A 27796-nucleotide genomic window follows, 5' to 3' on the forward strand; every position below is an offset into this window, starting at 1 on the left:
TGATGGCTTGTGATCATCCATCTTCCTCTTGATTATATTCCAGAGGTTTTTAGTTTGGTAAAATCAAAGAAACTCATTTTTATGTGGTCTCTTTTTTATTCCAGAGCAGTGTGTGTCAATGTATCCACCCTATTCTGTCTGATGACAAAGAAGTGTCATGATTGCTTTTTTTTAAGACCATCTGGGGCCCTATTTTAGCGAACTGTAACGCAACGTTCAACGTTGTGCAAAAAATACACCTTGTGCAAAAGACATGTACTAATTTTCTTCATTAATCATTGGTGTGTTTTGGGCGTAATGTGAAATAAACCAATCAGTGTTTCACTTGTCATTCCTTTTAAGAGGCAGGTGAGCTCTGATTTTGGCACGTTGGTATCTTAACAGCGCAGCACTCAGGATCTCAGCAGAGAATACTGACCTGTGAAGATTCGCCAGCAGCTCATTTAAGGGAGCAGCAATGTTATTTTATTCTTTGTTCTGTTTATTGTTGATTTAAAAGTCGGGTTTGCCCTCTGCAGCATACATGGTGCACCTATAGGAATGGACTCTGACGACTGACTGTTGTCATGGTTTTAATCAGTCAGTGGAGCTCTTGTGTTTCCTGCTGCCAAAACAGCAACACGCCAGAAATGAACATACCTCATTTTAGACCACCACACCCATCAGTGTAGATTTATTCCTAAATTCTGATGCTATTTTAACAATGCAGACGCAAGGTGTAAAAATAGACTGTTGATGGGGTGTTAGATAGCGAAGAGCATCACGATGGCGTGGCAGTTGATCCTTTGCTATAGATCACATCCACCGTGATGATTAACATACAGAAAAAGTTTTTTATTAGGTGTGATAGTTACTGGAAGAAGATGATCATTTTGCTTTTTTGAGTTTTTAACTCAACACAAAAAGTTCACAGTGTGAAGGAGCTCCATATAAATTGTCTCCACCTCATTCCAAAGAAGATGAGCTGCGTCTGTGGTTGAAGGAGCTAAATTTAACACATCCATCCAAACGTCTGCTCTTACCTTCGACCTTTGATTCTGAAACAGTGACCTTTATCACTACACTGCAGTCGAAGTGAGATTGGAGTGTGGTTTGCATGCATCCATAGCTTTAGCTGTACGTTTCAGTATTCAGATTATTAAAGATACTACAAATGAAAGCACCATAGATTTATTTAACTATTTATGTCTAGACCTGTTTTACAGTCATGGATAAAGATGAGCTCAACTCAAATTTCAAACAAACGAATGGAAAAATCTGTGTCAGAACACCCTGAAACATTAGCAAACAGACCCTGGGTAGGAATCAGTATATTATGAGCCTAAAAAGGCACTTCCTGTTAGTGATTTGGACACAATTTCACTAATGACTGTCAGCGTAGCCACAAATCATCTACTACAACATGTTCCAGCTCTGCAGGAAGCAACTGTGCTATGAGTCACGGCATATTTACACCAGAAAAAGAGGAAGCCGTGTGATTTATCAAACCCCAAACACCAGCAGGCCTGACAGATACTGCTGACGAAATCCTGCTCTGGTGCCTGACTTATGGAGAAACAATGACGAAGAGAAATAGGACAAATTTCTAGCGATCTGGACTTTTTTTTTGGTACATTTTTGTTATTCCAGGCATTTGATCTGTTGTGATAATTACGCTACGGATTATCAAACTTTATATGCTAGGGGTGGGCAATATTATATTGTATACAATATATCGGGACACAGAAATATCATGATATTATAAATCCATATCGTTATAATAGGGATGTTCTCTCTTAAAAGTAGTCTATTATTTACTGTGAAGCTTTAGGTGTATTTATTGTATAATTGTTTTAGTTTGCAGTTTATATGCATGCACTAAATATTCTGCAATATTATTTGCTGCATTATATTATTTTATGCTATATTATTTATTTTGCCACATTATGATTATACTATTATACTATATTCCTATTATGTTATATATTATTATATATTCCTCATATTTTAGTTTTCCCATATCGCCAAGTATATCGTTATCACAAAAATACCCTGAAATATCGTGATATTATTTTAGAGCCATATCGCCCACCCCTATTACATGCACATAATTTCACTTTCCTGAGCACGATATTGTCTATAATTAACATGGACAAGCTATTTAATAATGTTAAAAAAAACAGTGGTTTTAGTTTATTTAGTTATATTTACTGTATATATGTACACGTGTTCACATTTTTGTATTTTGTTAATTATATATTTTAATGGGACAACACTGAAAATTTGTCACTTTGATAACTTCCCATCGTACAGAATTTATTTATGGTGAGAATGTGATCTGGTTTCAATCTGACCCAGCTATTAAATATACTTCTTTTTAATTAAGCTAAACTTCTGATTAGGCGCAGTTTAATTTGATATATTAGCCAATATACTAATAATATACTGCTATGAACAAACACTGTATTTGCTGCTCCATGCTGTTTACACACTAAGAGCATGGTATGTGCAGATTTTGAGTTAAAGAGGATGAGAAAATATGATCTGTTTGGTTATAAACACTCTACAAGTTAAAAAAGTTTCATTACTGCTCTGTTTGTAGCTGTGCTGTTTGGTTTGTAAGCGCTGCATCGTTGCTAGGTTACCTGTATGTGGTGAAGTAATAAATGGAGAGCTTCGGTTACAGTGCATTACCAGCTGATAATGGCACTCACAGATAGCCTCTCAGCCAATCACATTGCAGGGTCGGAAGTAACTGTTGTATAATCGCAGTTAATTACAGAATATTGTCACGATTTATCTGATATTTTTTATTGATTGAAACCACTAGTTTAAATGCATTATTACTTATTTTTTTTATTGCTTATTTATTTCTCCATTCTTTTTTTGGAAATGTTCAGATTTATTTGTTGTGGTTTCCTATTATTTCTCTCCTTTTTGCTATTATCTGTTTTTTTTACTTTATACAAAAGCAGAAAAAATATTAAGAAGAGGAAGAGGCATAATCAAACTCAAGGACAGACTTGTTGCTACACTGAAACGCTGTAAGTCAGTCCACCCATATGTTCTCCATCTGGAGAGATGAACACTCTCAGTGCTCCAGGGGGGGTTACCGCTAATGGAGCATGAATGAAAACGTGTGGCCTGAGTGGTTGCTTCCTCTATCTGAGGTGGCATTCACAGCCCCAGGGGGCGCGGCTTTACGTTTACTGTGGTCAGGTCACTGACTCTTTAGAGAGCTGGTCATGAGCTGAATCACGTGTGCAATTTAAATGATTTATCACTGAACCCAGAGGCAGTCAATCTGCCAACATATGTCTCCTGCCTGATTGTCTTGTTTGCTACTTCAGTTCACAATGGGAGATGCTATGCTAATAATGCTAACACTGGACTTAGGCTGTCTTTAATCCTATTTAGGTTAATGCACACCAAATTCCAGATTATTTAGAGAATCGACATGACCTAGAATATCATGACTATTAAATCAAATTGTTATTGTAGTATATTAATGAACACATTAGATGTATACAGTATTAGTATATATAGCTCTGTAAAAAATAAGAGATCACTTAAAAATGATGAGTTTCTTTGATTTTGCCCAATTGAAAATGTCTGGAATATAATCAAGAGGAAGATGGATGATCACAAGCCATCAAACCAAACTGAACTGCTTGAATTTTTGCACCAGGAGTAAAGACATAAAGTTATCCAAAAGCAGTGTGTAAGACTGGTGGAGGACAACATGCCAAGATGTAAGAAAACTGTGATTAAAAAGCAGGGTTATTCCACCAAATATTGATTTCTGAACACTTAAAACTTTATGAATATGAACTTGTTTTCTTTGCATTATTTGAGGTCTGAAAGCTCTGCATCTTTTTTGTTATTTCAGCCATTTCTCATTTTCTGCAAATAAATGCTCTAAATTACAAAATCAGTTTCTCTGATTTTGCTATTTATAGTTATATGTTTGAGTAAAATGAACATTTCTCCCACATTTCAAATAAAAATATTGTCATTTAGAGCATTTATTTGCAGAAAATGAGAACTGGCTAAACAAAAAACAAAAAAAGCAAAAAGTAGTTCATATTTTATAGTTCATATATAAGTTTTAAGGTTTCAGAAATCAATATTTGGTGGAACAACCTTGTGGTTTTAATCAGTTTCCATGCATCTTGGCATGTTGTCCTCCATCAGTCTTACACACTGCTTTTGGATAACTTTATGCTGCTTTACTCCTGGTGCACAAATTCAAGCAGTTCAGCTTTGGTTTGATGGCTTGTGATCATCCATCTTCCTCTTGATTATTTTTTAGATGTTTTTAATTTGGTAAAATCAAAGAAACTCATCTTTTTTTACTGATCTCTTATTTTTTCCAGAGTTGTATATAATTGTATATAGAATTTCCGTTACATATTGGCTTAAACTTAATTTGATTTGGCCGATGTCCTTTAAAATGTGTCAATTTGTAAGATGAATGGACCAACAGAAATGACTTTAAATGACATTATACCTGCATGTTGTTGCATGTAGAATTTTGAAAATACAAGGTTTTCAACTTTTTGGGTTTTGGGTGTGCTGAATGACACATTTCTTTCCAAGTATATCATTTGTTATTTGTCATTTGTGAGTAATATGACCTTAACCTACCACCAGTATGGAGCTTCCTCAGAAACAGATTAACCGAAATTCAGTTAACCCTTGTGTGGTGTTCATAATTTTTTATTCGTTTACTTTGTTACTTGTATTTAATTCAGCCAAATTAAGCAATTTTACATTAAAATGCTTTACACATGCTCGCTTCACCTAAATTGCAAGCAATATAAACAGCTTACATGGTTACTATTTGCCCTTTACCTTTCTTATGTTACATTTCTTTTAAAAAGTGCTACTCTTTTTTTTATTAGTTTTTTAATAAAATGTAAAAGAAAATGAATTAAACTCAAGATATGAGTAGAACATTTGTTTAGTTTCAAATTTACAAATGAAGCAATGTTTATTAGCCCTCGGCCAAACATACTGTATGTAATATAAATGTGTGTGTGTGTGTGTGGGGGGGGGGGGGGTTGTACAGTGTGTGTTTATCGAAAATGTGTTTTGATATATGTTTTTCACAAAAAATGAGCCAATGCCAATGAGTTTGAGTTAGAAAATTTTATTTTTTTTGTATCATTTGATGAAATGACAGACCCGAACACCACACAAGGGTTAATAAAGGTTATTTTCTTAATAAACAGAATTAATCATGTAATCTATTACGACATGTGCTCTGTAGTCATGGGAACTGCATCTCCTGCAGCTTTAAAAACACATAGGAAAACTAAATAAGCCCAGTGTGGTTAGGGCTATACTATATGGTTGGATGCAAGGTCTCTATATGTCTTCCTTGTGGAAAAATACACCATAGTTTTACTCACAGACATGGCTAATAAAGAAGAACATTAATAAAGACTAGTCAGATTAATTAACAATAGATTTATTCATTCTGTTCCACACAATTGGAAGCAATGTTCAATATTCCTTTAACAACAACAACAGAAGTTCAGTAAGGTCTCAGCTCATCGCTCCCTTCAGGAAGCCTGGCTTGGTTCACACTCTACTCTCTAATGGTTGCTAAGCTAAATCGCTCAAGTCAGGTATTTAAAATCAACTAACTGTATCCGCTGCTGGGCACACGCAGCCTTCACACATCAGCTCAGTTAATGAAGCAGGTCCTGGCTAGCTTGCTGTTGGCAAGCTATCTGACAGCATGAACTGAAACATGGAACCAACAGAGGTCAAAGGAGGTCAAATGACTGCAAATATTTAAATGTTTACTATCATAAAAAAGTAACAATAAAAATCCAGTCAAATCATGAGCCCTATCGTACACCCTGTGCAACTTTCCTCTTGCACCTGTGTCTACCAGTGATCTCCCAGCTCACCTCACTATATATACCCCTGCACTTATATATCACTCACTGCCGAGTGTTAGATCTGGTTCTGTCCACCTATACAAAGTACTTTTATTGTCGTGTGTTGCTCATTCTGGGACCTATTGTACACCCTATGCAAGACACGTTGGGATGTTCTTTGCTATCTTACACCCCGTCTACATAACGCCTTGCACCTGTGCCTTTAAAAAAATAATTACAGAGTTTATGAATTAATCTACACTCTAAATGAGCTGCTGGCATACCACAGGTCAGTATCCACTGCTGAGACACACAAAAAGAGCAACGCTGTTAAGATACGAACGTGCCGAAGTCAGAGCGCACCCGCTCTTAAAGGGAATTACAAGTAACACACTGATTGGTTTATTTTGAGCCGTGCAATTAATATTTTTTGCACACTTACGATACCAAAGACACACCGACACAGCCTAAATCCAGCTGAGCGAAAAATAGGGCCTCATATCATAATAAGTAATGTAATGTAGGTATATGGGTTGAGTAAGCTTTGTGGGTGTTTTGTTTTATTCTATAAGGTCACTCAAAAGCAGTGTGTAGGACTGGTGGAGGAGAACATGCCAAGATGCATAAAAGCCGTGATTAAATTTGGCATTATGCCACCAAATATTTGTTTCTTAACTCTTAAAACTTCTGACTGTATCTTTTTTGTTATTTGAATATTTCTCACTTTCTGCAAATAAATGCTCTTAATGACAATATTTTATTTGGAATTTAGGCAAAATATTGTATATAGTTTATAGAATAAAAAAAAACAATGCTCATTTTACTCAAACATAAACCTATAAATCGTACAATCAGGGAAACGTATTATTTTGCAGTGGTCTCTCATTTATTTATTTATTTATTTTAATCTTATTTGTTATTCCACTATTGTTGATATGAAAGTCAGGTTCATTTCAGCTAAAAAAAAAGGCTGAACAAGATATGAAAAAGAAAGAAAATCTATCAGATCCATTCAAAGCTGCTTGGTAATTAATTACATGGTTGTGGGTTCGATACTTACATCCTTTAAGGTGTTTCTGTCGGTATAAATATGGTATAGGAATTTTAAGGGTTATTTTTCACAGGGTTATGAGTTCGTATTGTGTGTGTGTTTCAGTGTATTGACTGTATTGTCTCTTCCTTGATGCATGTGAGAGTTACTCAGCGGACGCTGACAGAACCAGGATGTTGTCATTTGATTTGCTAATGCACAACAGTTACAGTTTCTCTTACTGTAAATGATAAAAGATGACAGCAGCTGATGAAGAATAACAGATCATAACAGAATCACATGTCGAGCTGAGTTCAGATGTGTTATCAGGGAAGCTTTAATTAGTAACACACTCAGTCGGATCGAATGATCCCACCCATATAGATAATCATTCATGCTAAACTGATTTACAGCACTGTCACGTTTAGTAAAACACACCCCTCCACTTATGCACAGTAGAATAACTTACATTCTCTGGAATTACACAGCTTTTTGGTTTCATCAAATTTCATTGGTTTCAGACAAATAAAATATTTTCAGTCATATATTTCGACTTTAAAATCTTGTCTTGTTTCATTCTTCAATAACTCATTATCATATCTCGTCTCATGACTCCCCTAGTTGCCACAAGATATAGATTTTTGGTGCAATCGGAATAATATACAACCCTAAATAGATAGTTTGAAACCAACTAGTGTTAAATAAGGACTTAGAAGAGACTTTACACACAAATTTAAAGGGAAACTAAACCCCTTGATTTTAGCTGCTCCAACATCAGCTCAAATTTGAAAAATGCTAAAAATAAAATGTGAGTGATGCTGGGTGATGTATGGGTTTAGGGGCGGGGCAGAAAGGATAGCTGATTGAGCTGAGCAGTGTGCCTCTGATAGCGGTGAGACCCAGCTGGTTGCATGTTACCAGGGTAGTGGTTTTATTAATTGACTCATTTGCATATTGGAATGTGCCGACACACCAAAGTACACAGAAACATCATCCTCTGGCGTTAGCTCAAGTTGAACCTGTGAGGGCGCTGCAGTGGTGGTAATTACTGCAATAAAAGCATTTTTTTTAAAGGTTAGGAAATTTCAACTTTATAGGACCTGGCGTCCACATGTGGACATCACATTTTGGGTTGTCTAGACCACAACACTAAAATTTTGCTCTACAAGGGCCTGGTGTCCTCATATGAAGCCATTATAGTGTCATCTAATGGCGGCAGAAGAGTTTAACATGTTACAGTTTTGATTTTGTTACTGTGTATGTTTTTGACTTTGTTATTTCTTCGTGTTGAAGCAGCGCTGTTGTTTCTACTTTTGTTTTGCACTCAAGCTAAAAATGCTGTTGTGTTCAGGCACTAAATAAATGTTTTGCACATGATTACTAATCGCAACTTCATTGTGTTTTATCAAAATATAAAACTGAAGTCCTCATATGTGGACATCATTTTTCTCAAAAACTACATCATGTAAAAATATATATATTTTTGTTTTTACCTTAATCAGGTGCCAATTAGCCCAAATAGCAAAAAGCAGGACTGGTATGTTTTTTTACAACTTTCAGCTATTAATAAAGAAATTAAATGTTTATATACGGTGCTGTTTTTAACACTGGTTAGTGCTATAAATAGTGGCTCTATGAAAAACAGGTCTAACGGTCTTAATCAATAGATCAATAAATAATCTACAATGACATAGAAGCTATATCTGTAACTACACTCCTAGCATACATACAAGGTTCACTACCTGAGTATTAAATGAACAGTCATTGACTGTGAGTATAAATGCATTATAGGTTGTTTACAGCAGTGGTGACTAACTCACTAACACTGAACTGCGACTCTACTGCGACTCATAAGAACTCATCAAACATTCCAACTCATCCATTGGATGTTTAGCATCACATGTGTGCATATGAAACACCAGGGATATTACTAGTGTTGTGTTACTGCATTGCTTTCTTAAAATAGCATGTGGAGTCAGCAGGGTTAGACTTATAATAGAAAAGAACTGGTTATTCATGGACACTTGGGGTCATTTTTTTGGAAATGCTGTTTATTGGGAAGTAGTATACTATAAGTTATGATGCTACTGTATGCTGCACTGTGTTATAATTTACCATGACTTGTATTGTCTTTTTAAAGTACTGTCAAATGGAAATATTTAATAATTCCTACATGCTAGTTTTTAATTGACAATTAATTATATTCAGTTCTATTGGCAGAAACACAATACTAATTAAAAGTTTGGACACAGTTCCTCATTCAATGTTTCTTTATGCAATTTATTTTCTACATTGTAGATTATAAAATACAAATGTCTGTTCTCCACAATCCCCTGATCTAAACCTGATGAACTGAGATGGTGATTTAGGCTGGATGAGCTGAAGCTTCACAGCATGAAGGAAAAGCAGAAACTATTGTTTAGAACCTTCAGAAAACTAAAGTATAAAACATATTCTGGTTTATTTAATGTTTTTAAATTTACAAAATAATTCCGCTTGTGTTCCTGTATAGTTTTAATATAGTCTTCAATGTTACATTTACAATGAAACATATCATACATTAGTAATAAAACAAATTGAATGAAGAAGAGGTGTGTCCACACTTTTGACTGGTACTGTACAAATGTGCAAGAATGAATATTGAATTCCCATATCTGTGCATCTTAAAAATGTCATAAAAACAAAAAAAAAGGATTTCATTTCAGAGCAAAATGAACCACAAAAGAAGAAGAACTGCACCGATATAGTTCCAGTGGTGAACAACCTCTTTTTTAGAAAAAGAACATCATACTAAATGTAAAACCTGGTGGTGGTAATGTGATGGTCTGAGGCTGCTTTGTTGCTTCAGGGTCTGGAAAACTTGTTGTAATAGATGGAACCAGGAATTCTGCTGTTTACCAGACAATCCGGAAGGAGAATGTCTAGCCATTGTGAACTCAAGCTTAGGTGTACTTGGGTTCTGCAGCAGGACAATGACCCAAAGCACACAAACAAGTCCCTCTATAAATATTTTTGAGTGGCCTAGTCTTAATCAGGCTTTGAATCTTTATAGGGGGACTTGTTTGTGTGCTTTGGGTCATTGTCCTGCTGCCGAACCCAAGTACGCCTGAGCTTGAGATCACAAATAGATCACAACCCAGTACTCAAGGTGTTTCTTAATTTGTTTCCAAGCTTGTTAAGTTTGTTAATGTATAGGTTCCGCCATTAATCTCTGCTTTTTTTCATTTATCATGTTATTCATCACTGTAATGGTAGAAAGATTACAGAGATCTTGCTGGTAAATCCTGTTTAAATTAGTCTAAAACGCCCAATGTGTCGTCTCAAAATCCTCTCAAAAACACTTTTCTGAAGCACCCAGAAGCTGCTAATAGAACAGATAAGATTACAGCATATGTGCCAACGATTTCCCCTCATATCTGTTGTGGTGGATATCAGGAGCACAGTGCCAGGAGAGGCGGAGTGAGAAAAACAGTGTGGTTTTAGTGATTCAGGAGATATCAGGAGATATTTGACCCATAGGGGCCTTGTCTCTTTCAGCCTTATGACCTTCGCTAAGCAGTTTACACACCACCTTCTGTTGACATGACAAACACTGAGGCAGGTCTGAAAGAGTAAATGAAAGAAAAACGTCTGATATATGATTTCAGAAGAAGTTGCGTCAGACAAGTGACTGCGACATGACTTCCACAAACACCACTATCAAGCGAGGGTGTGTTGTCGGGCGAGTGGGGGTGAGAGGGGATGGGTGTGGTGGGAGGAGTAGGAGGAGGCAGTGAGCTCATTCACATACAGAGCTTTTGTAGCCATGCTAAATTAAACGCCGTGCATGAGCGTGACAGTGCAGTGATTAACCTTTGTCATCTCATAAAGACCAGCTGAGCTGATCGCGTACAGTATCACTGAGCACCTGTCCTCCTAAACACTGGCCTGTTCAGACAGGTAGAAAACAGTGGCAAAATGATTAAAAAGCTGCAAAAAAAAAGTTTGTTTTCAGACCAAAAATTGCTACCCTGTAGCATCTATTTTACTCCAATCCTTCATACAGAGTGCATGGCCTTATTCTTATCATGTTAGATCTCTGAAGTTCGGTGAAATTTGATGAAATGTGGTGAAATTTGATACAAATACCTGTATTTCTTTATATATTTCCAACATTTATTGCAAAAAAAATAAAATTTTCCAGTGCCACAGTATTAAAAGACTTAAAGCAACGATGACGTGGAATGGCACATATCTAAACCCAAAGGAGGTGCTTACAAACTCATACAAACCATGTGAATAAAAATAGCGCGTCTACGGCATCAAGGAACTTGTTCTTCCATTACTAGTTCTGCTGGATCGTCACCTACGCAGGGTGTCTGGGTAATGTCAACAGCAGCAGAGGAATACACAGTGAAATGTCAGGCATATTTTAATAGAGAACCATGGCAAGAGACGAGCGTATAAAACTTGCGGCGACTGTTAAACAATGCATTCGTCTTGACGTGGAATGACACCTGTTTGAGTTAAAACTGGAAACGTGTTCACTGTCATAACTGAGACTTTGTACAGAGTAAAATAAGCAGCTAAGAGTTTTTCTCAACCTGTTTTTCAGCAGCATTAACATGTTTAAATGTCTCTACAGGTTACTTCACCTGACTTAACTTTTCACCACAAACAAAACAGCCTGAAGGCACAACTAGGTACCCGGATAAGTAGTACACGCCTGTAATCATGATGCATTTTTCTCACAAGCACCCTCCTATTCAGGTGGTGTACAGCTAGGGATTAGGCTGAGACAGCTGTGAAAAGAAACAGGTTACAACAATGTTGTTTATGCAGTTATATACTGTAGGTGGGTCAACACTCTATTTTCTTTCCTTGCACCATTAAAATAAAGACAGAGTTAATGAATAAATCTACACTCATGGCCGTGGTGGAAGTGAGGTGTGTTCAGGTAAATTTCTGCCATGTTGCTATTTTGCCGGCAGAAAACACAGGAGCTCCACTGACTGAAATGAACTTAGACAACAGTCAATCGTCAGAGTTTTAACTCAACAATAAACAGAATGAAGAATAAAATAACATTGCCGTTCCCATAAATGAGCTCTGCACTGTTAAGATATCAAAGCGCCAAAAAAAGTGAGACCAGACCTGCCTCTTAAAGGGAATGGCAAGTGACACACTGATTGGTTTATTTCACGTTACATCCAAAACACATCTCTTAAGAGCCCCGGATTTACACCAAGCAAAGAGCAGCCACAGGGTTCAAACAAGGGTGAATACTAAAAAAAAAACTGAAACTAAAGAAATAAACTACAAACATTATCCATATTCATTATGTGTGTTTTGGTATGAACGTGAAGCCTCTGTAAAAGTAAGGCTGGGTGTAAGTAGCAGTCATGTGAAAAGCTTCTTAGCATCTCAGTTGCAGCTCCGAGGTTCAGCCTGTTAAGCTTTGGATTATAAAAAAAATCACCTTCTTCAGACTTTAAGAAAAACACCCAGCGGGGGGATTTTCAGTTTTAAGGTATTAGCAGAAGTGCTTAGCTCAGGACTTGAATTGAAGTCATTAAGATAAAAGCTTTAATTTAAGACTAGAGTGGAATTTACTTGCTTTACTTGCTTTTTTAAAGGGAAATATTATTAAGGGGAAAGGATAAAATAAACTTAAAAAGGATACTTTATTTAACAGTATTGACCATAGTAACAAAATGTTGTTAAAGTGTTAAACAGTTAAGTAATGTCTTAACTAATTAATAAACGAAAACTCACTTTCTGCATTTATTTTATTTATATTTACACTTGGTTCTCAACTGCCCCTAAAAACACACTCTAAGAAAATCCAAAATTCCTCCATCCATTTTCTGTGAATCAGTTGAAAGAGTTTGGTGTCAGCAATCATTTGCTTCTTTGAGTCGTTTGGACAGCTCCCTTATTGTGATGTCACAATAAGAAACCTACCTAGAACCATCCTGGTGCCACCCCTTCGCTCATAAACCCCCACCAGAGCCCTGTCCACTAGATCAGTTGAAGATCCACTATTTTGGTCAGCTGGTTGAGAACCTCAGACAGTACACAGCAGGATTAGCCAGCAGACTTTTTCTGAGGGAGGGATCTGTACCTACTGTCTGTGGCAAGACAGCAGACAATGAATGAATGCTGTGCTTCTATCAAAGTTAAGTATGAACTAGCTTGTTTTTGTTTTGCCAATTAGCACAAGCTAACACTAATGGTTGGTAAAAGCTCAGCATATACAGGGCATGGCCAGCAACTTCTTTTTTAATAAAAGGGACAGAGCTCTTTCAGAAACGGCTCATTCTGAAAAGGACTGAAACTGGTAAAACCATCACTGATCATCAGTACATTTTGAATTTTATTTGGAAATTAAGGGAGCAGAATCTGGAGGAAGAGTAGAGAGACACACAGTCCAAACTGCTTGAGGTCTAGTGTGAAGTTTCCACCAATCAGTGATGGTTTGGAGAGACATGTCATCTGCTGGTGTTGATCCACTGTGTTTTATTATCAAGTCTAAAGTCAGTGCAGTTTAGTTTTCCCGCAAAATCGTACAGCACTTCATGCTTCCCTCTGCATCTGACAACTTTTATAGAGATGCGGATTTCATTTTCCAGCAGGACCTGGCAAACTGCCCACACTGAATTTTGGATTTTCATTGTCTATAAGCCATTATCATCATGAATAAAAGAATGATTAAAATAGATCACTCTGTGTGCAATACATCTATATACTACACAAGATTCACATTTTGAACTGAATTACTGAAATAAAGTAACTTTTCAATGACATTCAAATTTTTCGAGACGCATCTGTATTAGCAACACCAAAAAATTAATAGATTTTCAGCTCTGAAAAAATTAACTCAAACCCTACTGTTCATTAAAATTTGACATTCTTAGTGAGAAGATCTTCAACTCTCCTAAATGTCAACTTAGGAATTTAGAATCCACTCCCTGGACTAAATCCAGGAGGTAAAATGTCATTATAAACGGACATGCAGAAGAGGTAAGGAAGTCGTTAGTCTTCCTGACAGCCGTCCTAATGCACTCGTCAGTTAGACCCTCCTGACGGCCATCTGTGAGCACTTTCACGACACATCCTCAGCTGTTCTGGTTGTTCGCGTTTCCAAAGCAGACTCCAGCACAGGGAGTACTATTTCAGTATTTGTGCTCAGTGTGAAAAGAAGCAGCTTGATTAAAAGACTGATCCAGAATCAGAAAGCAGGCTGGTGGATAACAATAGATGATGTAGAGCGAAATCGTGGCCAGGGAATCTGAAAGCCAGCATGAAGCTGCTCTGCAGGGTTTCACACTAATACATCTGTCCTTATTGCCTTTTGCACAAGATGAGAGATGAGATGGAACACCATTCATAAAGTGTAGAACAGGGCCGGAACCTGTATTACTAATCCTCTTTTATTATGGGGCTGATGATGCTTTTTTTCATTCTACACTGCATGACCAACTAGTACTGACCTTCTGATATTGACTAATCCGGATCTCACCTAACAAAGGATGCAGAGTTCTGTAAGTACACGATTAGCCCAAATTTAATAAATTTAACTTAACTATTTAAAGGTCTTATTCCATTGTTTTAATTCATTTTAAAATGTCTAGTTGTCGTCTCTAGTATGAATGAATGCCATGTGAGCCGTTTTTGGTGTTTCTGTGTAGCCCTGCTTTAGTTCACTGAATTGCTGGTCTCTGAAGAAAAACAGGATTTGGATCTTGCTCATTGAATATTCATACATGCAAACATATTACCTCTGATTGGCTAACAGCACTACAGCAGAGAACACCTACCTGCCTTCCCCCCACAGTTACATTTGCGGCAGAGAAATCAATGCCGCGGTGCGAGCGTAGGCCATAGCAAAAATGTGCCCAAATCGTATTTTTTACGTGGTATGTGATACAGAAGGGTCAGTTACGCTCTGACTTTGGCAGATTGGTATTTTAACGGCGCAACACTTCTGCAACACTTTCTCAAAAGAGAAAACTCACCTGCTCATTCAGAAGGTAATGTATGAGAACAGCAATGTTATTTTATTGTGTATTCTGTTTATTGTTCATGTAAAAGTAGGATTTGTGCCCTGCTGTGTGTCCTTATGTGTGTGTGTGTAACGGACGGGACTGCCAAGATAGCAATGACTGATAGCGTCCTACTGTTGATGTCTATCTAGGTTGTTTTTTTAGTTAGTGGCGCATCTGTGTTTTCCATTGCCAAGATAGCAATTTGCCAGAAGTTTACCTGAACACACCTCACTTCCAGATCGACACGCCCCTCTTGAAAACTGAAGACTGTTTGGCGGGGTGTAAGATAGCAATGAGCATCATTGCTCAGTGTGTAAGAGATAGGGCTCACTGAATTTGACATTTTCGATTCTGATTTGGGTCACTTCAATATGTGGTATTGAAATGCAATGTCCAAAAAATTCAGTGAGGAGAACAGAAACGCATGTGAGCAGAGGGTAAAAACTCAATCTGCGAATAATGGGTTTATTGATGGGATAGTGACGTAATAGATAATGTGTCTGTTATCATAATATTAGAAGACGTGTCGCAGCCACTCAGTGTTTCCAAGGAAACGTCCAAATGAAGCCATAAGGCGCAACTGTAGCACCAAAGTAAAAAATACAAGCTTAAAATTAATTTTATAGCCATTTTTATAGTGAGACTTCTCAGTATATAGGAGAATTCTCAGTGATAAGCTAATTTAAATCATTCTAATCATTCAAATCATTGGTAGTCCTTGAGATTCTGACTATAATGAAACCGAAACCAAAACTTCACGTGAAGCACTGCTGTTTTGAGCATGTGCATCACTTACACAGCATGACAGGCCTTATTTGAGCAGCCAAAAATATGCATCAGATTTGGTGAGAAAATCAGATTTTTGTCCACTTTCCCCTGCTGTGTGAGCAGAGCCTACATGACCTAAACTAAAATCTAGAGAAGCTCCTGTGTCACAAGTTTTTTTTTTTATTTTTTCAAAGCAGACAAGCTAAATGTGTGCGATTACACCCAGCCCATAGCTCAGAGCTGAACACACATATCTGTTTCGGTCCATCACTTCCAGTGCTGTCTCATCTTCAGGGACATATAACTAGTTCCACTAGCGGACTGGCGTTCAGACCTATCATGTGCCCAGGCTTTAAACAACAGCAGCAGACATGACAACGGCATGCCACAAGTATTTGGCATGCTAACTGTCCTCTCAGTGAAGCCGCAGTGGTCAACACAGAAATACACATATGGATATGGACACCATGGTTCACAAGGACTACATGAATGTGCTCGAAGGACAACACTACATACAGCTCTGGAAAAAAATGAAGAGACCACTTCAGTTTTTGAATCAGTTTCTCTGATTTTGCTATTTATAGGTACATGTTACAAATAATAATATTCAAATGTAGAGCATTTATTTGCAGAAAATGGGAAATGGATTAAATAACAAAAAAGATGCAAAGCTTTCAGTCCTCAAATAATGCAAAAAAAAACAAGTTCTTATTCATTTGAGAGTTTAAGAGCACAGAAATCAATATTTGGTGGAATGTTCTCCTCCAGCAGTCTTACACACTGCTTTTGGATATCTAAACTCAAGCAGTTCAGTTTGGTGGTTTGATGGCTTGTGATCATCCATCTTTCTCTTGATTATATTCCAGAGGTTTTCATTTTGATAAAATAAAAAAAACTCATAATTTTTAGTGGTCTCATTTTTTTTCCAAAGCTGTATAATAATGTATTAAGAATGTTTGGGTAATATTTCTTAATTTTTATCGATATGATATAATTTCAATATATATTTGAACAGTATAAAGCCAGCGCGTATAGTGTACATCATAGGTCGGCAATAGGCGGCCCGCGGGCCAGATGCGGCCCGCAAGCAAGAAACATCTGACCCGTGAGGTTGAACTATAATGAAAAAAAAAATCGGACTGTCCGTCTCAAAAATGCTCTTTATTTAGAAACTTAATTTTCCAAAACAGAAAAATGTATTAAAGATTTTTTGATAGAGCCACGGGCTGTTAGATAACTGCTAGCTTCTTTATTCTGTTATTTGTTTTTTTATTCGTTTGTTTTTTTTATTTAACAAACAGGTATATCATTAATAGCGCCCCCAATGGTCAGTCCACAGATTTCACCCACATCAGCCCACTTGAATGTCTGCTTGTCATTTTAAGAGCGCCCTCCCGCCACCGCGCCCGCCAATCCTTTTCTAGAGTGGTTCACTTGCGCTAAGAACGTGATCTGGTCTTGATCCGACCCAGCTATCAAATATACTTCTTTTTAATTAAGCTAAACTGCTGATATGCGTATGAGCCAGATAACATGCTGCTATTAACAAACACTGTGTCTGCTGCTCCTTGCTGTTTACATACCATGTGAGGTATGTGCAGTGTTCACTGCTCTGTTTACTACATCTGTGCTGGACATCTTATTGAAAACACCTGATTTTTAGTGTTCTGTGTTAAAGCAGCTTCACACACAGGTGCACAGATATACAGACTTGAACACAGAATCTTCTTACTATATATTTACTTTCTTGCTCCTGCACCAGACAGCTCTGACCAATCAGAGGAGACAATATGCTTACATTGTTTATTGGTGCGCATTTTAGTGCATTTAGGTTTATTCCTGTGTGAAAACAAACCAAACAGAGGAAGAAACGCTCCAAGTTAAGAACTTATCAACTGATCCAGACCATAGAAACCAAATACAATAGGTGTGAAAATGCTCTTTTATAAGCAGCAAATTAAGTTCTAATTCAAAAATCCTTACAACCAAGCCTTCAAAGTACTGCAGGATCTGTGAGGGTCCTGATGTTGCAGACCTGGGCTGATGATGGGGGCTTCACCAAATACATTAACTGAAATACTACTGAAATTATAGATGTTATTGTTGCACCCTTTATTTAAAGTCTCCCTGGTAGAACCTTTTGCTAAGCGTGTTGAGATGGCCCCGGTGGCACGCTTGGCAACAGCATGGTTGAACATTGACGGCCAAAGCTTTCTTATCTTTGATCTCCCCACATGTCAGCGGCCCTATGTCCACTGCTGAGCAGGGCCTTTCGGTCAATCCCATTAGATCCGCTAAGCTCCGAGCTGCCTCCGCCTCGCTTTCGTGGAAGGGAATCTGGCCGAAGGAGGGGCCGTGAGGCGTCATCACCATGGAAGCTCTTTATTGCTGACCGACAATTTACCGAGCTAATTAACCACAGCATTGTGGGTAACATAAACATCCTTCTCTTTTGAGGAGATTAGCTCAATGGGGAGTCAGTGGAGAGCAAATGCCACACTCTGAAACGAGCAAAAGACCAACGAAAAGAAAAGTGCTGCCCAGGAATGTGCCTGCCCTTTAATAATTCTTTGTAGGCTAAATGGTTTTAGCTGAACCAAGACGTGTTGAGGATAACAACAACAACAAAAAAAAAAACATGAAAAGGCCCTTTCTGCCCATTTATTAACTTAACCAGCTCATTTGAGGCAATCGTGTCTCAAAATGGAATTTCATTCAGTTGGTTTATTCTGTGTAAAACATAGTTAGATACTGTATTGAAACAGAAAAAAGATTTAAATGCTCAATCCATAACACATCTGTGTTTCGGTGGAAGAGAAGGTATTATATATATATATATATTTTTTGGAATAGATAATTGTTGCTACTGTACAAACAACTAAAGAACGAAAAGTAAAGACAGACTCTTTTTTTTTTCGATTTTTCCATGTCCATTTTTGACACTGAAATAAAAAGTTGGAAACACAGACTTGAACATATCTCCATTTCCTCATAGCATCACTTATAGAAATGGCCTTTGATGCACCATGCCTAATTTCAGCAAGACTGAGCTTATGGTTGCTGAGAAACAATGATTACTATTAGCCCTGCCCCCTTTTGGCTGCTGTCTGCTAGAATTGGCAAGTGACCTCACAATCATGGTTTGATTAAACCTCTAAAACGGCATTCATGCCAGCTTAAGCATTCAAAAGTAAATTTGACTGCGCTTTTCAAAGGACTAATTTGCATATGTTGGCCATATTGTTTATAAATTTAAAATTTTTGTAATAAAAACTTTTTAGGTCATACTGATACAAAACATGTGTGGATAGCTTAAAAACCCTAGGACTAGTTTGCAAAAGTAGGTTTTATGGTCCTATAGACTTTTTTGACGACCTTAGGAATCAAATAACGTGAGAATTTTTCTTCTAGCTATCAGAGCATGGGAATTAAGAGGCTTAACACTTTTATCTGTGCTATAGCGCCCTCATAAGGCCGCTCAGGCATCTGTCATGTGCCTGAGTAGTGGTGCTAAGTACTACCATATAACCAAGTTTTCTGCAGCACTCCATGAAAAAACTGGTGGTGTTTTACAACTATTGACCAGTATTGTATAAAAAAAAACTTATTTTGTCAATATAATTTTTTTAGCTAAGCAATTTAATCCATATTTACATTTTACATTTTAAAGGCTGCAAAAGAAGATCCTCCAGTGTCTTAGAGTAGCAACCCTGACCTGACAGATGTCACACTTCACACTTTTACCCGCTGTGACCTCAAACACCACCTTTCACTTCAGTGGTCCGCTATCAGCCTATTTTAGGTGTTTACTGTGACCCAGCACAGCCTCTGGGAGGTTTGGAGGAGGCTCAGGTTGCACAGTTTGGAGAAGCGGGGGATGTAGCTATAATTGAGCAGGCTCCACAGGAACTGTCAGCACGGGCTCTGCTCCAGGACAGAATGGAGAAATACCAACACATGATACTGATAGCAACACAGCATCACAGAGCAGCTAATAAGAAGCACATGGTTAGAGATGCTAAATCATCGCACTCTCCGGCTCACGGCAGATGCTGCCATGTCAGCGGAATACAACCCAACCCGGTTGCGCTACCTGTCTCTAGGAACCCAGCAGCAGAGCTTTAATAAGTGCTGCAGGCAAATAATCTAGAAAACAGAAGCACTGGCCCTGTCCCAATTCTTACCACAAGCCATAGGTTGCTTCTTGAAGTGAACACTCTAATTACTTTTTCAAAGGGTAAACAAAAGGACTGGTTGTTGTCACCAGTATTCCTGTTCCATCGAAGCATTTAAAATGTTCTCAAACAACCTACACTTAACAGAAAAGTATGTTGTAGGTTCATGTCACAGACATCCTAAGTTGCAAGTTCAGCTAAGTTTATATGTACATAGTCACATTAAAGCAGCACTAGGTAGGTTTCCTTGATTTTCAATCTTTTTTAAGAAGTAAAATTACAGCCACGGCCAACGCTCGCGAGAACTGCGACCTGCTTTCCGACCTTTAGTTCTAACAGTTCTACAAGGACTACTGGTACATTCTTTACAAACTAACATACAGACACTCTGGCAGAAGCTGGAAAGAGACTGAATATGTCTGTGAAAGCCAGAAAACGAGAAAGAGAAACTAATCCACCTGAAACATTTATTACACTCTACAACTGTCTTTTGAGAGCTTGCCACTGATTCAGCTCTTGATTGGTTCAGATGGGAGACATCATGCGGGTGGGGGCGGGGCTGGTGACGTCATGGGCCCTGCATTGTTTAATATTGCGATATATAAAAAAAGAACATGCGCAATGTAAAATTTTTCAAAATCGTGCAGACCGAATTCAGATCTAATGACTGTAAAGGACGATAAATCGCAGTTGTTAGTAGATATTAGGTCAGCAGTCATCATGAAGGAATGCACATGGTCAGCAACCATACTCAAAAAGGCTGTGGTCTTCAAGCAATGCAAATTAATGAGCCCAATTTGTGCTAAGAAAACTCTCTCTCTTTTTCTCTCTTTGTTTGCTAAGACAGTATATCACAGTCATGTAAAACAGTTATGTAGAGCTGTGCAATAGTGGAAAAAATGTATTGCATTAGTTTTTTTTTCCTGCAAGTACACTATATCACCATATTGAAAAGAAACAGGACTTTTCATCAGATTTCCTTCACACGGCAATGATCCAATGTGTCATGATATTAAACATGCTCTCTGTAAGAGATGACAAGACAAGTCCAGACAAAACAAGACAAATACAGGTGGGAACACTAATGACAGTGTTTTGGGGAAAGGTAGAGACAATGGATGAGGCAATACAGAAACAAGGAGCACAAGGTGGCTGGGTCCAAAAAAAAATGTACAAAAACATGCTGACTTGACGTCTTGCTACTCATCTGTCTCTCTGATAAGACAGTGTGGTGATAGGTATGGACAGCACACTGCTTTATGTGAGCGTTTAGCTGTGTTATCATTGGCTATCATCATTTTACTGTATAAAATAGAAGGCTAGTGTCACGCGAGCCAGACGAGATGTAGACATGCGCAGGTACTTAACTTAAGGTTTATTAGTAAAATACGTTATGTGGGACCGGCATGATAAATAGAGCAGCAATAAACAACATACCAGAGAAAACAGGCTAGAGGACATACACAGAAGCAAGAGCAAGAGGACAAAGGCAAAGGACTAGTCAAAAAACAAAAGCAGGATCTAAACCAAGAAAAGCTATTAAACGAAGGGCTAGTCTAAAGAGAGGTTAAAACGGAAAACTAGGTCGGCAACAAAAGAATACAAAGTACAAATAAAATGCTAGGTAGAAGAGCTATGAGGTGTATTTATACAAGGGGAAACAGGAAATGGCAATTGGAACCTGGGAAATGTAGTCCTTAGAGCGAGAGCCAGAGTCAAGGACAAGCAAATAGTCAGTTTGCAGACAGGACTAATAGCTAGACTTCTAAACTTAAATTCAGATATTTGATTTGATATCAAATATCTAAAACCATGTTCCTGATGTATCATGCAGGCAGAAAAAAAAGTTAACATTGATCAAACTTAGTCTAAACTCTCTTTTATGTACTATTTTACTGGAATTATTAATAATTAATAATTAACAATAGATTAAAGTTAGTGCTCTAGTTTTGGTTTTCTGTGCTAACATGAGATTTGCATGTCAGGGTTCACCAAAGCAGATCCTGATGCCAAGTTTCACACTCTGAAGTCTACAAACCAAGACTCTAGAATGGTATTTGAATGGGAATTCCAATTGGAAATCAAAGATATCTGCCTACGTGAGCAAGAGCACAGCTATAAAACCTGAAGATAAGACTGTGTTGGAGTGGTTTATGGTTTTGCAGTTGGGTGCAGACAAAGACAATCAATCAGTCCATTCATTCATTAATCCAGCTATATGGATATCTCCTGCTCTGCCAATCTGAATGGATTATTGTTTAATTCTTGGTCACTGTCCAGCCAAAAGAAGTCTAAAGAATACAGATTTCAAAGGAAAATCTGATTAAAATGCTAAAACAGCTGAGATTCATCTCATGGGCTTTTTGTCATAAGCTGAGTCACGGAGTCAAGTGTGCAGTCAGATACACAGCAAAACACTCGTAACACTCTTTCATATGAGTTCAATAAATAGACGCATGGACACACCTTCTTATCTTGGAGAAGCAAATTACCAATAAATCAGGGTCAGCCTATCTTACATCAATCTGACTTCTTTTTCACAGTAAGTGCATTAGCAATGACTGTACTGATGTAACCATTCCATCTGATGAGACATTCCAGACTTATTATTACTACCATATAAGAGACAAATTGCAATTGAATATGGATTTCACACAATCCGTTCCAATTGAGTTCTGTCAAATATATACATGAAAACAAGGCCTATGTGACCAAACCTGACAGGTATCCTACACACATGGATTCTGCCTTGGACCGTTGCATTACAGCAAAACAAATCAGCATAAGAAGAGCCAGAATATTAGCTTACACAAAGCTACAGAGGATTATGGTGGTCGGTCTAGGTGGTCTAAAGATGGCCCAAAATAGTTAAGATTAACAGGCAACTTTAATTAAGGGGATAAGATAGGGTGGGAATCACATGGTGTCTCATGATTCGATATTATCAAGACACATTGCCCGAGGACAAAATACTTGTAAATTAGCAAATACCAGGATTTTGACAACCAATATTCTGCACGGCAGGTTTACCCATTCATTAGATTAGCACCACCACATGGAGTATTGAACTTTAGTATGCCAAGTTGGGGAAGAAGTCTTAAGGAGCTTAGAGCTCCAATGTTTCAATAAGAATAATGATATTTGATGGCAGGTATTGATAACACAAAACGTATTGATATATGGTGATAGAGATATTTTCCAAAACCCCTATCTACCAGTAGGACCAACCTGACCAAACTAGTCAACCTGTAGGGCAACTTGGATGACCAGCATGACCACCATCATTCTTAACACCGCAATGGTAGACCAGCAAGTCTACCACCAAGCTAGTCTATTACCATGACCTCCTATACTACATCTTTACTGACCTGCTAGTCAACTTACCTAGTCGGCTAGCAATAGCATGAGCAGCTTGACCAAAGTGGTCCACCAGTATAACCTTTTTAAAAAACAGCTTGTTAAAGACACAAAAACATACACAATGCTGGTCAAGAGCTGACCTTCAAAACCAGTTAAACCAGCTTGAACCATCAAAAAATTGCTTGGACTATCTTAACTAAACAAGCAGCAGAAGCTAACATTTGTTGTCAGGAAATTTGATATTTTTCACTTGGTAGTCATGGGTGATGCCCACCCCTTCCCCAAGTAGAAATATCACTGCACACCAGCATGGTGCACATTCAAGATATGGGTTTATAGCAAAGAGGTCATCGAGTGTATGTGCAGAACTGATTGGTCTTTTTCTTTACCTGCAGCTCACACCATGCCACCTCCACGGTGGTCTCCGTATCCAGACCCTTGTAGACAGTCTTAAAAGAGCCGCGTCCAATCTCCACGTTAAATTTGAGGAAGCGTCCATCAGGTGAAGTGGCCACGGCCTTGGTCTCCACCTCGTCCTCCTTCTCGCGCTTTCGCTCGTTCTCCAATGCCTCCTCCTTTTTCCTGCTGCTGGTTCTCCTGCCCTCCTCGGAGTCAGTGCTGCCATCATCCGCCACTCTCGCGCTCGTCTTTGGAGACTCTGCGCCAGGGCTAGAGTTTGAATTCGAATTTGAACTCGATTTTGAGTTTAAATTCAGATTGGAATTCGAATTGGAAATCGAATTTGAATTCGACGTGGAGGTGGATGTGGACGTGCAGTTGGAATTCGAATGCGAGTTCGTATTGGAACTGGAGCTCGCGAGCGGCTCGCGCTCCTTCTTATTTTCCTCGCTAAAGATGTTGTCCGCCGACCACGAGAGCATCTTGTTGAGCTGACCGGCTGTAGCGCTCTCGCCGGCGGTGGCTTTGCTGCGCCGGTATCCGCTGCCTCTCCGCGAACTCGCCGAGTGCCTCCGCCGCCTGGGCGGGAGGCGAGCCGGGAAGAAAGAGTTCAAAGAGTCCGCCGCCGCGTCCCGGGCCGGGGGAAACGGAGGGAAGCCGAGCCCGGCCAGGTCCACCTGTGCCTGGGACATGTTTCTAGGAAGCTTCGCACCTCAGACTGAGCTTTACCACACAGCTCGGGTTAGTCCATAATCACAGCCCGGATAAGGGCGAAGTTAGTTTAGGAGAAATTCACAGAAAATCCCTGTGGAATAAAGGAAATGATATGTTATTTCACATACTATAAAAAACATAAAACATTTAAGCTATGGTAAAGAAAAGAAAATTATACCAATAAGCTGCATGAGCTACTCTAGTTAATAGTTAGTTATACATCCAGGTAGACTATGACAACAGACATCAAAACAACACAAAAAGACGATGAAGAAAAGGTAAATATGGAAGAATATGAAAGAAAAGTAATCAGCACAGGGACTTTTAATGTTTAAGCGTATAGCTAATATATCGTATAAAATAAAAAATATATATAGGTAAAAGGTAGATAGCTCTGCATAAGTAAAATAGTGTTAAATAGGCTAAAAAATTATAATTGATTTACTGATTTATAAACATCATACTAGTCATAATGATAATTTCTGAGGTAAATGTAACCCTTAAAACAAGTACAATTTTAAACAATACGTACAACCAGCGCTTGATTTAGTCAAATAAATTAATGAATTTACATTTATTTTGAACAACAAAAAAATTGGTGGTTCATTATAAATGCCTTAAAGGTGACAACTAATATTCAACTAACATTCAAATGAATTTCTATTAAATGTTAAATGTTAAACTTAACTCTAAGTTGAATGTGAACCTAACCATACATCTAACACCAAGCCTAACCTCAACCATAAACCCAAACCTTAACCTTAAATCTAACCCTTAAATCTAACCCCAACCCAACCTAGCCTTAAATCTAACCCTAACCCAATATTAACCTTAAATCTAACCCTAAAACCTAACCCTAACCCGACCTTAAACTTTAATCTAACCCTAAAACCTAACCCATAACCTTAAATCTAACCCTAAAACCTAAACCAACCCAAACCTTAGCCTTAAATCTAACCCTAAAACCCAACCCTAACCCGACCTTAAACTTTAATCTAACCCTAAAACCTAACCCTAACCTTAAATCTAACCCTAAAACCTAAACCAACCCAAACCTTAGCCTTAAATCTAACCCTAAAACCCAACCCTAACCCGACCTTAAACTTTAATCTAACCCTAAAACCTAACCCTAACCTTAAATCTAACCCTAAAACCTAAACCAACCCAAACCTTAACCTTAAAGCTAACCCTTAAAGCTAACCCTAACACTAACCTTAAATCTAACTCTAAAACCTAAGCGTAAACACAAACCAAAACCCTAAACTTTTATCTTAGAGTTAGGTTGCATTTAATAGACCTGTTAAATGTTAGTTGAGCATCTATGTGGCATCTATAATGGACCATCCAAATAAAGTGATACTGTAAAATATAACCATGAAGATGACTATAACTAAAATATTAGCTTTAGGAATGGCGTTAGAAATTTTAACGTTTGCACAACCTTTTAACATTAAATGTTGTTTCAACGTTAAGACAACAGGCATTACTTCAATCGTATTTCTTCAAACCACATTTCAACGTTGAAGGTCGGTTGTGTGCCAGCTGGGAACAAACAAACAATAATGACAACATTCTTAAAAAATACAAATAAAAATCTATGAGTAGCTTTACTATTAAGACCAGCATATTTTACAATATATTTGTGTTTATCTATTTTTGTCTCAATAAAATACACGACCAATTACATAAAACCCTGTTGCCACTGTGTGCTATTTGTGAATGAAATCCAAAGAGCAGCATATGCTACGACTGCACGAGCGGCGCGAGCTTAAGAAAAGCAACTGTAGTTTTTTTTTAGTTTAAGCTATTATTTAAGTTTTTGTATATATTTTATGTACATGCGAGAAATTGTTAAACGCGTTAAACACGTGCAGGCGTCCAATGAACAGCAGTATGTCGTGTAAATATGTTATGTTTTTATATATATAAAAAAAAAACTATGTAGACCCAGCAAAACCTGTCAGATATCGATAAAACCAGTGAGAACTGACCTGGACTCGGCTCACACCATTAAAGAATCCCAGTTAATCCAGTTACTCCCGTTTTTATTTGTCGTTGTCCAGTTAGCGCTTCGCCTACATGGTCGTTTATTTCTCCGCTGAACTCCTCTGGTTGCGTCGCGCGCTCTCTCTCTCTCTCTCTCCGTGTGTGTTTTGTCGCTGTGGCTTGCTTGTCTGACACTGACAGTACTGAGGGAGTGTGTGTGTGAGCGCGTGCGTGTGTGTGTGTGCACCTCCCCCCTCCGCGTGGTGCGTGTGTATGTGTGTGTGTGTGTGTGTGTGTGTGTGTGTGTGTGTGTGTGTGTGTGTGTGTGTGTGTGTGTGTGTTTTTGCTGTGGGATGGACCACAGGCTAAAGGATTACCTGGACCTTCACTTTCCTACAGATTGCTCTCTTTATCCCAGCCCAGACCCACTCAGCACAGAACATACAGAACATTGAATAAATGTTATTATTTTGGTTGCATTACATCTTTTAATGTTGATGATGGAAAAATAACCTTTAAATTACCTTAATGTAACATTGCCTCACAGACATCAGTTGTCAGTGTCATTCTGACACGTTTAAAATTTAACCAAGAACATTGAAAAAATGTTCTAGTATGCTTGCATTATGGTTTTATTGCTTTCTTTTAATGTTGACAATAAAAAAAATCCTTTAAATAGCCTTTACATAACATTGCCTTATTGCAGACATCACTTAGTGCCATTCTGACATTACTGACATTCAACCAAGCACATCAAATAAACATTAAATTACGCTTGCATTATGGTTTCATTGCTTTCTTTTAATTTTGACAATGAAAAACAACATTTAAATAGCCTTTATGTCACATTGTCTTGTTGCAGACATCACTTAGTATCATTTTGACATTACTGACATTGGGGCTCTTAAACGGATAGCAAGACATATTGAATAAATGTTATTATTTTGGTTGCATTACGTCTTTTAATGTTGATGATGGAAAAATAACCTTTAAATTACCTTAATGTAACATTGCCTCACAGACATCAGTTGTCAGTGTCATTCTGACACGTTTAAAATTTAACCAAGAACATTGAAAAAAATGTTCTAGTATGCTTGTATTATGGTTTCATTGCTTTCTTTTAATGTTGACAATGAAAAAATAATCTTTACATAACCTTTCTGTAACATTGCCTTGCAGACACTAGTTAATGTCAATCAAATATTGCTGACATTCAACCAAGAACATTGAATAAACGTTCAAATATGCTTGCATTATAGTTTTCTTGCTTTCTTTTAATGTTGACGACGGAAAACAACCTTTAAATAGCCTTTAGGTCACATTGCCTCAAAAGCATCATCAGTAAGTAAGTTAGTGTTGACGTTCTGAGATTGAATCAACATTTATTTAAAGGTTTCAAGGGGTTTGTGCATCTTACCCTGATAGCTTTATTACTTTTAATCAAACAATACAAGTAAAAACAAAACA

At 37.8% G+C, this 27796-nt stretch overlaps 1 protein-coding gene across 1 annotated transcript in view; it reads right to left on the reverse strand.

Moving 5' to 3' along the window:
• The window catches only part of wnk4b (WNK lysine deficient protein kinase 4b), a 139210-nt gene extending 112693 nt beyond the window's left edge, over positions 1-26517 (reverse strand). Inside the window, exons 1-2 of the mRNA XM_022667983.2 lie at positions 26335-26517; positions 23620-24434 (exon numbers count right to left, since the gene is read on the reverse strand). Coding sequence (XP_022523704.2) covers positions 23620-24321 — 702 coding nt within the window. The 5' untranslated portion in view covers positions 24322-24434; positions 26335-26517. The remainder of the gene's footprint in view (positions 1-23619; positions 24435-26334) is intronic.
• Between the last annotated feature and the right edge of the window lie 1279 nt (positions 26518-27796).

This window comes from Astyanax mexicanus, chromosome 3, assembly GCF_023375975.1.
Source record: "Astyanax mexicanus isolate ESR-SI-001 chromosome 3, AstMex3_surface, whole genome shotgun sequence".
Classification (NCBI taxonomy): domain Eukaryota; kingdom Metazoa; phylum Chordata; class Actinopteri; order Characiformes; family Acestrorhamphidae; genus Astyanax; species Astyanax mexicanus.